At 48.9% G+C, this 13854-nt stretch overlaps 1 protein-coding gene and 1 pseudogene across 1 annotated transcript; one reads left to right on the top strand and one right to left on the bottom strand.

The window, feature by feature from the left end:
* The first annotated feature begins 7111 nt into the window (after nt 1-7111).
* LOC146174593 (uncharacterized) lies at nt 7112-8768 on the top strand (annotated as a pseudogene).
* A 363-nt stretch (nt 8769-9131) lies between these two features.
* LOC146174592 (uncharacterized) lies at nt 9132-12237 on the bottom strand. Its single transcript, XM_084583744.1, has 2 exons — nt 11866-12237; nt 9132-9263 (listed from the first exon to the last, which is right to left on the bottom strand). The coding sequence occupies exons 1-2, from the start codon at nt 12146-12148 to the stop codon at nt 9157-9159; spliced, it is 390 nt and encodes a 129-aa protein (XP_084439870.1). The 5' UTR covers nt 12149-12237; the 3' UTR covers nt 9132-9156.
* Nucleotides 12238-13854: the final 1617 nt, after the last annotated feature.

The following is a 13854-nucleotide window of genomic DNA, read 5'->3' as shown; positions in this document are numbered from 1 at the left end:
GACGAGCGAGTCTATAAAAGAGGGACAAATTACAGTTCACAATACGAACAAAATTAAGGGGGAAAAAAAGGGGGGGGAATCTTAGGCTAGGGGGTGCAAGCCACCGCCCGTTACAAAGGGCTAAGCCACTATCATCCATCCATCCATCCAGCCAACAAGAGGTCAACGCAGCTCATAGCCAAATCCACATCTATAGTCTGTTTAGTCTATAGCGCCACGCCAGCCACGCTTTTCGCACGCTTTGCATACGCTTTGTTCAGACGTTGATGGGCCTTGAGTAAGGTGCAGTTTCTTGTACGCCCAGTTTGCACAGTTGGCCAGCCTTGTTTAGGCATCATGAGTGTGTCTCGGCGGCAATCATTCACGGCAAAGGAGAAACTCAGGATCGTCACTGCTGCTGAACAAATCGGCAACAGAGCTGCTGCAAGAAAGAACGATGTCGACGAATCTTGCATTTGCGACTGGCGGAAGAAAAAAAGACTCTTGAAGCTGCGCACAAGGACAGAAGAGCGTTTCGCGGCCCGAAGACTGGCGTGTACCCTCACCTCGAGACGCAGCTTGCCAAATTCATTGAGGAGCAGAGGAGTCGTGGCCACGCTGTGTCTACAGAGATGGCGCAGATGCAAGCCCTGAAGCTGGCCCAGGAAATGAATATTTCACGCGAGTTTTATGCAAGCCGCGAATGGCTGCAGCGCTTTATGGCCAGGAATGGATTTTCGATGCGGCGGCGAAATACCATGTGCCAGCGGCTTCCCGACGCTTACGAGGAGAAGCTGCTCAACTTTCTACGTTACGTCATCGGACTGAGGAAAGAGCGCAACTATTTGCTATCTCAGCTGGGAAATGCTGACCAAACGCCAGTATATTACGAGATGCCCATGGACACAACCCTGGAAAAAAAGGGCGCAAAATCTGTTAGTGTGCTGACTAGCGGCAACACCAAGCTGCGCTGCACAGTGATGTGTGCTTTGGCCGACGGCACCAAACTGCGCCTGTATGTAATATTCAAGCGCAAGACTCTACCGAGTACACCACTTCCCCCAGGAATTGTTGTGTGAGTGGAAGATAACTCGTGTATGAACAGTGACCTCGTCATTGACTGGATTCAAGCAATATGGGAAAAAAGACCAGGTGCCTTGTTGGCATGCCGTTCGATGCTGGTGCTGGATTCCTTCCGAGGCCCCTGCACTGACGCGGTGAAAGCTCGCCTCGCTGACAACGGCACAGACCTTGTCGTAATACCTGGCGGCATGACTTCTATGCTCCAACCACTCGACGTGTGCATCAATAAGCCTTTCAAGGCTCACGTGAAGCGGCTATATGCCCAGTGGATGGCCAACGGCCTTTACGCTCTTTCAAGAAGTGTGCCATAACCAACAGCCTAGATGGTTCTGAAGATGATTACGTCTTTGAGAGCGGCGATGAAGCCTCGGACGGCAGCAGTGAGAGCAGCAACGATTGACAATTGAACGACAGTACTGACAACGTTGCGGCAGTCGTTTTCAAATATATTTGTTTTGAAAACTAAAATGGTGACTGTTTGCTCAGTTGTAACTTATTAGTCCTCATTTTTTCAGGTAAGTGTGCGGGTTACACGCGAGGATATATTTTTTATTTCATGGGGTTCAAAATTGGGGGTGCGGGTTATATGCAGGGGCGGGTTATACGCGAGTAAATACGGTATTTACCCTCCACTAGCGATGCTTCATAGCAGGAGAATATTATTTGCCAGAAAGTGTGCCCGTAATTCACCGTGCAGAGACGCTGTACTTTGCAAGCGCCCAAAAGCAAAAAAAAAGACTGAAATCATAACCGTTTCAAACCTACGCGTAGTGACTTTATAGCTTCCATGATGCAGCAGCGGCACAGCTCGTAGCCAAGATGGCATGCAGCTGAGGAGGTCAGGTGGCGCCTTCAAGCAATTAAAAAGGAAACTCCAAGTTCTTCACAACATTAAATTTGCGATAAAAGCATTACGCACGAAATAGAAAGCTCAAAATCAGCCGATGGGCGCAGCCACTGTACGACGAGCGGCATGCTCCGTCCTACTACAGTCGAACCCGGTTATATCGAACCCGGATATATCGAATTTTGGTTATATCGAACTCACGGAATATCCCCTTGAAAATCCCATGAAAAAGTATAGGAAAGCCGCGTCATATATCGAACTTAATTTCACCGGTCGTTCGATATATCGAACTCCGCACCACACACTGGAAAGTGTGCTTTCCCCAAAGACGATCGCATCACCCTTGGCCGTTTGCCGCGTGCCGTTTTCAAGCCACGTGCGGAAGGAATGAGAGGGGACAGTTCGGCGACGGCTAGTCTGGGCAGCGCCGCGCCCATTTACCAAAGGCGCGAGCATCTGCAGTTATCGTTTTCCGCGCGCCAACACATGACGTTTGCAAGCCATGTGCGTGGGTGTGCCCATCCTTTTCCAAGCTATCTCTCTCCTTCAGCACGCGCTACGCATGCGCCAAGCCAGCTCAGCCCGTTTTCAGACAGGCGTCAACGCTTTCTCCAGCGTGCGTTGCGAACCCTCTGCGCGCGCGGCGGCTGAGGTGGCTATGGTGCCTGCGGACGTTAAAAAGCGACAGCTCTCCCTTTTTTTTTTTTCTTGCGAGTCATTCTTATCGTTGTGCTGTTCGGACGTTAAGCGGCAGTTTTTTTTTTCTTTTTACGGGAGTCGTTTATCCTTGCATGTATGAATCAACGAAAGCACGCGGTCAGCTGCTGCGATCATGACGACCGCCCCAAGCGCGGCGTGATAAATCAAACCAGGCTTGTGCAATCAAGCCATCACGGGCACTCTGCCAAGTTCGCTCCTCGCCACCGCAGGAGCTATCAAAAGATAAATGCGCCCTGACGTTATCGCCGCGCAGCATCTTGGCATGCTGCCAAGAAATGAGCTGTGGATCAGACGACCGAAACGGACTGACGCGCGCCATTGACATGCAAGCGAAAACACTCGCGATTTTTGCCGCGGCAACACAGAAACCTAGTTTAGAGCTGCCGCGGTGACTCGAGCAACGAGAGGGACGCAGTTCTAACAAGTTTGAAAATTTTCGCTCTGTCGCTACCGCTCGTCCCTGAGATCGCTCAATCGCTTGCATGTGAGCGAGCTGGCATTAACGCTTCTTTTTTTTTTTTTCAAATTCTCTGTGCAAAAGTGCAGGGTGGGTTCATTATGTGAGTGGGTTGCTGACACGACAAATACGGTATCGTTTTTTGGCATCGTAAGTGCCGTCACAAGCCAATTTTTGTATATCGAATTATCGATATATCGAACTATTTCACGATCCCCTTCGAGTTCGATATATCCGGGTTCGACTGTATACGCTTGTTCATTTTGAAACCAGGTGGCGCTGGGCGTCTGATTTTAAGCGCGCCCCCTGGGCAGCGCAGGTTCCCTTTTGACATATTTACCGTAAAAACCCGCGTATAATACAAACCCGAATATAATACGAGGTGAAATTTTGGAGATGCGAAATGGAAAAAAAATGTTTTTACCGCATATAATATGAGCGAGAAAAAACAAGACATTTATTGAAATCAGACCTCACACTTCAATCACTTTCATCTTCAGCAGCGCTTTCCTCGGAAATTTCTTTGTCGGACAAATCATCCCACAGGTACTCATCTTCTGTGCCATCGAGGGCGTTTGAGATGCTGCACTTCTTAAACGAACGGCGCACAAGCTCCTCTGGGATGCTTGCCCATGCGTCCACAATCCATTTGCACAGCGTGGCTGGCGATGCTCGCTTCAGCCGCCCGGCCGGCGTCACTGCAGGCTCACCTGACCGCATCCATTCCGCGTAGCATCGCTTGACTGCGTCCTTGAAGGCTTGTTGACACAAACGTCGAGAGGCTGCAGTTGTGAGGTCATCCCACCCGGAATTACAAGTTCAGTGCGGCAGTCGCGTAGCAGCCTCTTCACCGAGTCGGCCAAATGGCAACGAAACGCGTCCAGCACGAGGATGGATGGAAAGGACAACAGTGCACCGGGCCGTTTGCACCACACTGACTTCACCCAGTCGAGGACAAGATCCTCGTTCATCCAACCTTTTTCATGGCATCTCACGATGACATTTTTCGGCAGCTCCTCACCTTTCGGCATAGTCTTGCGCTTGAAGATGACATAGGGCGGGAGCTTGCGGCCATCTGCCGTGCACGATAGCATGACTGTAACCCGCGCCTTCTCGTTTCCAGTAGACCGGATACAAACTTGTTTAGAGCCCTTCTGATGGACGGTGAGGGGCGATGGCATGTCCAGGTAAACCGGCGTCTGGTCAGCATTGCCTATTTGCCCCAGCTGAAAGTTCTTGGTCTTTCGCAAAGAAATCACGTGGCGCTGAAAAGCCACAAGCAGCTCTTCGAAGGATTCGGGCAGCTTTTGTGAAATCGAGGTTCGCCGGCGTAGCGAGAACCCAGCACGGCACATGTAGCGACATATCCAGTGCTTGCTTGCTTTGAAGGCGGAGCTCGGAATTCCCTTTTCCCTTGCAAGCTCCCTAGCTTTTGCCTGCATAAACTCTACGCTCACAGCTAGATGCGCTGCTCGCTGTTCTCGTATGAACTCCGTCAAAGGGAGTTCAATTTCCGGGAATGCGCCATTCTTTGGCCCGCGAAAGCTTCTTCGCATTCCCTTGCACGCGAATAGGGCTTCTTTCTGTCGTCGCCATCCGCGAATGCTTCCCTCGGTGACGCCAAACTGCCTCCCGGCCGCACTGTTGCCGATGTTTTCAGCAACTAAAATCACCTTTCTCTTAAAAGCAGCCGAGTACTATTTCCGAGACCCTGGCATCTTGCTCGTTCACTTAAAGAAAAAAACGTGCACTTTTTCGCGAAGCATGGTTTGCACGAGCACATGCGCTGTTGACGTGCGCACTCGACGACACCTCGACGTCGTGGCCACTGCGGGATGCGGCCACGTTAGGGCAATGAAGCCAAGCCGTAGCCGCACATCGATAACAAAGCCAAGCCGTAGCCACGCGGCAACAACGAAACCAAAACTTCTCGCAAAACTTTGGGATCCGCAAATAATACGAGGCGGAAATTTGGAACGCTGAAAGTTGGAAAAAAACCTCGTATTATACGCGGGTTTTTACGGTATGTATTGTTTTGGCAGTCCAAAGACCAACAACCTAAAAGGAGCCAATGCCGCAATTCCAATTCTCTCTTCACCTCTGCTCAAGCTGCGACTACTTTTGAACTAAGTCATGCATGTATTGGCCATGTTAACTGCTCTCACTATCACTCTAACCACTTTTTCTGTTAAGTTGGTGCTGTTCTTTGTGTTGGAGCAGAGTTGTGACAGTGATGAATGCAAACATGGAATTAAGAACGCCTGTATTTTCTGGCATTTTTTTTTTTGTTGTTGCAAAGCAAGTTTTATTTTTTACTGGAGACGGCCCAACCAAGTGCACACCCACCGGGTAAACTGTTTATATGCCGTGTGCCTGTATCTATAAGAGAAAGAAAAAAAAAAACTGATTAGCAAACATCTGGAACTAGACTGGAGAGGCATCATTATGGGCAATGACCAGCTGTCTTATCCATTTTTGCAAATGATGACAGCTAGTGCTATTTTTGGGCATGGATGCTAGGTAATGGCTGAATTTTTTTTGCATGGCATGACGGAAAATAAGAATTCGTGCATGGAGTGCCCAGTATGTGCATAAAAATTCTCGGATTTGCTTACGAAATTCGGGGGTTAAATTCCGACTTGTAAGATAAAACTAGTGATGGAGAAAGAACACATATAGATTGAAAAAAAAAAATCTAGTGGTAGCCATGGCGTTCTGCATTACGCGAAAGAGAGCTAAATCAAGCTGCTCTATCGTTGCGGTGCGTGGAAAAATCGCTTGTGTTTCCGAAATATCTTCTGCTGCACGTGAACAGTACACACGCTTAAGGGGGGACGCGGCTTTCAATTCACGGAAAATGTTCAAAAAAGCGATTTTTTGTAATATTTATTTTCTGCTTTTACAAGTCATACTTTGTGTAATTATAAATTTTCATCGTCGAAAACTATCAAGTACATCAAATCATCGTTTTGATGATCAGGGGTGGCGGAAAATTTCTTCCAAGTCGCGAAAAAACGGCGTTTTTCAAGCCCCGATCTCTCGGCAACCGCCAAACGTAGCGCGGCCATCTTGGTCTCTATGGAAAGCGCGTTCCTCCGACTTCAAATTTCCCACTCCAGCGGTCTCCTCAGCGCGGAAACCAACGCATAAAAAGCAAAAGTTTCAAGGTTGCGCGGTAATTTCCGATTGGCTGCGCGCGCCACGTGACAGCAGCGCGCTGCGCAACTGGTCTCCTTGACGGGTGCGTCGTCTGCTTCGCGCGCCTCTTGACTCGGCGACTCCGCTGCTCGCCATGCTCGCTGCGCACGCGGGTTTGTCATTTGCGCACAAATCATCGGCTCGACGTGTCTGTTGCGTGCGCAGAGCATAGTTTCGAAAACGGATTACATGGCCGCCATGTTTGTCAGTACGCGCGGAGCATAGTTTCTGATACGGCTTTCACTGGCGATCATGGGTCGGCGACCTCTGAAGTACAAGACGGCACGTGCCTATGGCACCCGTAAGCGAAAATCGCCGATGGTGAAGAAGTCTTCTGCTTCAAGTACTTATGATGTGCAGCACACTAAGTTCCGGCCGCGCAGGCGAGTACTTCGTGCGCGGCTACGAGTGTTGGTGGCGCCGTTCCCGAGCCGCTGCCGAGCACTTCACACGCGGACGAAACATCGTGTGCAAGCACGGGGTCCACTTCTGAACTTTCTACGCCGCGCTCTGCATCGCCGGAAGCATCAAGTGATGAAGGCACCGCGCACGTCGCGGGTTCTCTTGGCACTTCGTGCGACGACGCCACGCCGTCCACGAGCACCGGGCGCACTCTTCAGGCGCACTTGGAGCTGCGTGTTTTGTCGGAAACATCGAGTGAAGGCACCGCGCATGTTGTGGGTTCTCTTGGCACTTCGTACGATGACGCCACGCCGTCCACAAGCATCGGGCGCACGATTCAGGCGCACTTGGAGCCGCGTTTTGTGTCGCCAGAAGCATCGCAGGAAGCCGCCGTGAAAGCGCAAGCAAAGCTGAGTTCCGTGCCGGCGACCGCGCGGAAAATGGAACTGACGGGTGACAGCGAGGCGCTTGCTACTACAGAACAAACGGACGAGTTCGTTGTTGTACAAGTCACGGCACTAAATGCGCTTCTCGGCAATGCCAAGTGCCAGCAGTGCTCTCAACCAGGACTTTCGGTTCAGCTGGGAACAAGGTTTGGGTTGGCAGCACAATTGGAGTTAACATGCGCTTTCTGCGGTACCGTCGCAAAGGAGTGGTCATCACCGCGGAAAAAAGGCCGCAGAATTTTCGATGTTAACTTGAGGGCTATACAAGCTGTAAAAAGCATTTGCAAAGGGGCAACAGCTTTGAACTTCTGGTCGATAATGAATGTCTCGCACAGAGGGTTACACCACAAGACATTTCAAAAACATCTCAAATCTGAATTCCGACCGGCCAGTGAGACAGCTGCTGCGAAAATTTTTTCTGATGCTGCGGCAGCTGTGCGCGCTGTTTACAGCGAGATGGACCCCACCTTTCATAATAATATTACAGTTGTCTATGATGGGACATGGTTGACACGTGGCCACACGTCCCACATAGGTGTTGGTACGGTCCTTGAGTTCTACACGGGACTGGTGTTCGATTGTGTCGTACTTTCAAATCGGTGCCACGGATGCACGGTGGGCCCCAAAGAAGGAGATGACGGTTATGAAGAGTGGAAAGCATCCCACATCTGCCAAAAAAACACTGATGTTAAATCTGGCAGAATGGAAGTTGAAGCGGCCTTAATCTTATTTAGAAGGTCCCTTCAAAAGCATGGTTTGCGTTACACAAACATTGTTTGTGATGGGGACAGCAGAACCTTCTTAGCACTCTGCGAAGATAAGACATGTGGTTTTATCCCCTTCACAAAGGAGGATTGTATCAATCATGTCAAGAAAAGGATGGGCACAGCCCTGCGTGCTCTTGTCACAAAAAGCAAAACGGGTCGGCCTATTGGTGGGAAAGGTGGCCTCACTCAGGTTTTAATTAAGAAGTTAACAAATTACTATGGCAAGTCCCTGCACGATCATGACAACGTTGAGGAGATGCAGAAAGCTGTAATGGCAACTTTTTACCACGTAACATCTACCGATGAGCAGCCACATCACGAACTTTGTCCCCAAGGACCACAGAGTTGGTGCAAAAAACCAGGCTGCAGAAGCAGAGGGCAAACCTCTGCCCTCCCACAACTACCAGCTTGCAAGGCATGTCGCAGATGCATTGCTGCCTGTTTATCAGCGGCTATCTGATGTCCAGCTCCTCAGCCGATGTCTTGGGAAAAAAACCCAGAATGCGGCTGAAAGCCTTCATTCAGTAATTTGGTCGCTGCTGCCAAAAGATAAAAATGCATCTTTGACTGCAACAGAGACGGCTCTCAACGAAGCAGTTTGCAAGTTCAAGGCAGGGACCCGCCGTGCTTACACTTGGGCTGCAAACTGGCCAACATGCCCTTCGCAGAGCAGCGGAAAAGGATATCTTGCGAAAAAGAAAGGCAGCAAAATCACTTTAATCTCGAGGCAAGGCATCCAAGAAGCCTCGTGTTAAAAAGGACACAAAAGTCTATAACCCTGGTGCCTTTTGATGATTGAAAGAGAAGGTGCAATTTCGGAAGCCATTTTCTCAGCAATGTTTTTTTTGTCACTTGCTCTGATTGTTCAGCTGATTTCTTCGTGACCGTTGAAGCTATTTTGATGCGTTTTTTTTCGCTGCATTCCTTGAGAAATGGTTCAGATTGTGGCATTCTTTGTCACGACCTCATCCATTCATGCTGGATGGAATGCAGTGAACTTTGAACAAGTCTTCTATCTCATTTTGTAAATGGCTCAAGCCTGGTACAAGATTTGAAATTTTTATGGTGATATCACAGAGGCATTACCAGTAACCCTGCCAATGTTTATCAGAATCCATGAAGAAATAGGAAAGTTGATCCCGAATGCCACGCCCCCCCTTAATAAGCTCATGTGCTTCACACATGTAAGCACATGAGCTTATTCGTGCATTCGTGCATGCATGTTCAGGCATGCATGCACGAATGTGGGGTGGCTTGTTACGCACTCTGCCCCGTCAGGCACACGGGCGGCAACCTGCGGGATTTCGCAGCAGCACACCGACTCCCGTTCGCTATCCATCGGCAGACAGCGACCACAGGTGCACCTGCAATAAATATACATTTCATCGTAATGCGTAGTGTACCGTATGCAATGCAGACAGAAAGCGCCACAATGAAGACTGCATGTGACCATTGATTGTGCACTACATACTGCGAAGTAAACACCACAAAGTGGCAAACATTACATCAGCATTACCGTTCGTAGTACCTGTAATGACCAAATATACTGTAATAGGCACTGGCGATGAAGACGTAAATATGTTTCTCTTATAAGCTCTAGCAGTCTATACCTTTAGTAATAGTCCACAACAGCGAGAAAAAAATTAATTTCACAGAGCGACAGGACAATATGCACGAAATATATACTACTCCGATGAATACTCGTCTAAGGGGCTACGCCGCCTGCGTTGAAGTGGGTGTTGCAGCGCGAAGACACGAAGCATACAAGAAGAGAAGCACAACAGACGAGTGCTCGTCTGTTGTACTCCTCTTGTGTGCTTCATGCCTTCGCGCTGCAACACCCACTATGCAATTGTACCAACTCGCCCAACTGTCCATCCTACTTGAAAATGCCAACAGTCTTAGTAGTCAATATTGCCTCTGCGCTGAACTTGTTGCGCCTGATCTTGTTGAGCATCCATCGCTTCGCTGTCGTCATCGTTGGCGCGCACATCTAAGCGAAAATGATTCTCTGAATTCTCAATTGCGTTTTCACCACCGTTCTCGCTGAAAAAGGCGTCGATGTCCTCGTATTCCGAAGACGACACGCTCTCATCGAAATTCAATTCTAACATAGCTGTTGCTTGGCCGGGTGCGCCGGTGCAGCATGTGTATGCGACAGCAGACAATTACTAGCAGATTGCGTCACTACTATTTGTCCCCACGTGACCAAGCCAGTGTGTCGCTTCCCTAGCTGTCATGTCATGGCCTAATCCGGCGCTCAGAAACCGAAACAGAAATTGCTCAGTATAAACATGCAATAATAAATTATTTATCAGACATATATGATTCCTACATTGTGCATCATGCTCCCTGAAACAATACGCGACGTTTGAAACAAAGAACGCGGAAATGAAAAATGAGGCTTCTCAACACCTTTGGTGGCTGCTAAGATTTCACCTGCCTCTAAAAGACCACCTGGGACATCTACTGTTCCAGACGGCTTCTCAAAAGGAAAAGAGGTCATTGGTGGAGGGGAGGGTGTATACAAATTAACTTAAAACTGCCTTGCCGATTTCAAAATGCCCTCAGGTGTTTTTCAATGGAACCTGTATCGAGGTCCGTTACAGCAGAAAGAGTGAACTCTGTGCGTGCTAAGTGGCGTCGGAGCAGATGCCTGCTGCACCACGTCTCCCTTTCCCACTTCTCAGCGCGCAGTGTGACCCTCAAGCGATTCCATCTGCGCTGGAGGAGAGTGCGATATTCTTTGCGAAGTGACTGCAGTGTAGCAGTCATCCCCGGTCCCCCGGAGAGAGGCGCGGAAAGCAGGAGGATCGCACCAGAGACTATATTAATTTCCTCACGTGCCCTTCGCATTCCCCAGGACCGGCAGCGATCGCGTACACTATCCTTCACTGTATCCCAACCAGCACCATCGAGAGAATCATTCAGATCGGAGCTTAAAAGAGACTTAATGTCATCCACTACCTCCTGATCAAGTAACAATAGCGGGTTAAGACGCCACAGTCCCTTGCCGTGAGGAACTACCGAACCGTGAGCAAAGCCGAGAATAACTAACTTATGATTGCTAAGGGCTGTGGAAAATGTCCACATGGATTGCGTGCTGGGCACCGGTGACAGATATGTAAAACCTATCGATCCGGCTCTGCACGCGCCGCCAAGACTAAGTCATGCCTGACTGTCCTGAGCGGAGCGAGCGCCATGCATCAACATTTTCTAGCTCATTCACTATTGCCCCAAGCGCTTACGCCCCATTGCGGTCCCGCCACCGTGGGGTGCCACGAATGGACACTTGGTCCGTAACATCAAGTATACAATTAAAATCCCAAACAAAAACAACTTTGGAAGGACTGACCAGATGTGCATCCAAAGACGGAAAGAATACATCCTGGTCACATCCCTTGCATGGAGCATACACATTCACCACGCGTAAGCCTTAGTCAAGATCAAGACAAAACACGACCATCAGAATCTCTAGAACATTTTATTAAAATAATGGCAACGCCGCGGGAGTCCGATGCTCCATAGCTCCAAAAAGATCTGGTGCCAAAGGTTCCGTCGAAGTTCCTGATCTGACTTAAGCAATAAACAAAAGTCTCTTGCAAAACCAGTATATCTATATTCTTAGCTCGCGCGAGTTCGATAACCACTGCTTGTTTCGGACGGCAAGAAATGCCGCGGCAATTTAAAGTGGCAATGGTGAGAGCGGAAGCCATGGCGGTTTGTTTATTTAAAATAGAACAGCTAACACTGCGACCAATTAATAATAGAACAACACTGGGAACGGAAAGAGCGCTAGCTGGAGAACACAGCAGAGGGGAGCAAGAGACTTTAGCTAAGGGGGGTCTCCGTACTCGAGGCGTCAGATGCCGCCTCGGGCGAGGAGGGGATGGTGGTTGGCGATAGCTCAGAACAGTCGCAACGAAGACTTACAATGAACACAAGGGGTTGAAGAATCCTTCTCACCACTTTCGTCCATCTCCGTGTCCGAGCCGCTGTCGTCCGAAAGCAACGCGAACCAACCACCGGTGATCTCAACCTCCGGCCTTTTGGCAAGGGGCTGGTCCAAGGGTGACGCGGTGGAATTCCCATCTGAGTCCTGCTCCAAGTCATTCTTCCTGCGCTTGGCGACGCCGCCGCGCAAGCGGGGTTTCCTGGCTGTCTGCGCGAGCAGAAAATCAGTCTCAGCAGCCACTGCATCGACTGAGGCAACAGGTTCCTCTGATGCCTGTCGCTCTCCGTCTGGCATGACCGCTTGGTCACGTGGCTCCGCAGGAGGAGGGGTAGGGGCAGCTTTACCCCCTCCCCTGCCGCCACCCTCGCCAGCGGGGACCTCAGGCATGTAAAGTCCCTTGATAATTTGAAAGTAGCGACACTCTCCTCCGCGCCGCGCTTTCCTCCTCGATTCTCCTCGCGCGGCGGCGGCGAGCGCTGCGCACGACACGCTTTTTCCCCCTGACGCCCGCCGGCCGGCCGCAGCAGTGAGTGAAGCGCGAGCTTTCGGGCCAGGTCTGCGCTCCAGGAGTGCACAAAGTTTTTGAAAAATTGCGAGAAAAGCATTGAGAATGCCTATAGTAAAGTTCATGAATTGATTGCTTTCTTCTTAGAACTGTTTGAATGGGGAATACTGATAAACAAAGCTTTCAGGCGAGTTCTGTGCTACAGACACTTTTTAAGTCTCATGATAAGGTTTTACTTTGTGCACTTAATCTAGTACTGCCTCTGACTTTATGTTTGTTTCTTTTAGAGCGTGAAATCTGTCACCGCGGTAAAACTTCAGAAAACGATCCAGGCTGGTGCTTTGAGCTTCAAGATTAGAGAAGGTTAAAGCAGGACTTAGTCTATTTCGCTACTGTCAAGCTATCTCTCTAAGCATAGTATATGTCACATGATCAACCATGAGATTGGATTATTGGTTAATTGTACATGTATTTCAATCAATTACTGGGCCAAATTAATTGATAGTTAGTAAATTGCAATTAAAATCTAAATTTTAGCTGCAACACCGAACCGTATACCGTTGGAAAGCTTAGGCCAAGTGTAATGGCACTGTGCTAGTTAGCGATCCGCGATAATCTGCGTTCATTAGTTAATTTTGTATAAAACGAAATTTTGAGCTGTTCCTTGCTGCTTCGAGGCAAGGAACAGGTTAGCCACGGCAGTCTTGATATGATGCTGATGGAGGGATTAAATAATTTTATGAGTACGCGGCCACTCACTGACTTCGCGTGTGGTTAAAAGACAGCAGGGTACACTGGGAGAAGTGGTGGGCCCTATTGCCGATACACTGAAGTTCTGGGGCAAGCATGCTGTGGTCTCATGCGCTGTGTAAAAGAGCTTGATTTCATTGAACGCAACAATCAAATAAAAAAATTACAAGGTGCACATAGGTCTTCAACGTGCGGAAATGAGAAAGCATATAACTGCCAATTCATTAACTATCGCTATCCTATCTATCACTATATCTACTAATGCCAGAGACCTATCGTAACTGTCACTATCCGCAACGAACACTATCACCTCACTATCCGGGCCTATTACTATAATTTACTATTATTATCCGTAACAGTCACCATCCTTACCTATCACTATTCATAACCATCACTATTTAATCTGATGCCGTCCCATGACCCATTGATATACTTCAATTTTCATTGACTTACGTTGTCAGTCATATCTCTATTATCTCATAATATCTGACGAGACAACTATACATTGACTTTTAATTCGTATACTTTCTTGTTTTCTCATAAATGGAGGTGGGAAAAGATCAAGCCACAGAAATAACTGGCTACTATCAGCGCGAGGTTCATGTCTCTGTCAAGGAGGCTTCCTTTACTTCAGGACAGGTCGGTGAGAGAAAATTCGAGTTCGTGTAATATTGGCGGCTCAAACTGGTCTTCAGTGAAATGTAGCTAGAACATAGAGCGATGAGATAATTACTCAGGCTAGGTG

This window comes from Amblyomma maculatum, chromosome 11 (assembly GCF_055883805.1).
Source record: "Amblyomma maculatum isolate TAMU_Amacu chromosome 11, ASM5588380v1, whole genome shotgun sequence".
In the NCBI taxonomy this organism is placed as follows: Eukaryota; Metazoa; Arthropoda; class Arachnida; order Ixodida; family Ixodidae; genus Amblyomma; species Amblyomma maculatum.
The sequence above is the reverse complement of the archived record's forward strand: the minus strand, read 5'-3'. Positions and strand labels throughout refer to the sequence as shown.

Excerpts from the sequence above, each read along its gene's own strand:
- LOC146174592 (XM_084583744.1), bottom strand. The coding sequence starts at position 12,148 with ATGCCAGACGGAGAGCGACAGGCATCAGAGGAACCTGTTGCCTCAGTC. Across the intron at positions 9,264-11,865 it reads CACGGAGATGGACGAAAGTG|GTGCACCTGTGGTCGCTGTC; the intron begins GTGAGAAGGATT and ends TATTTATTGCAG.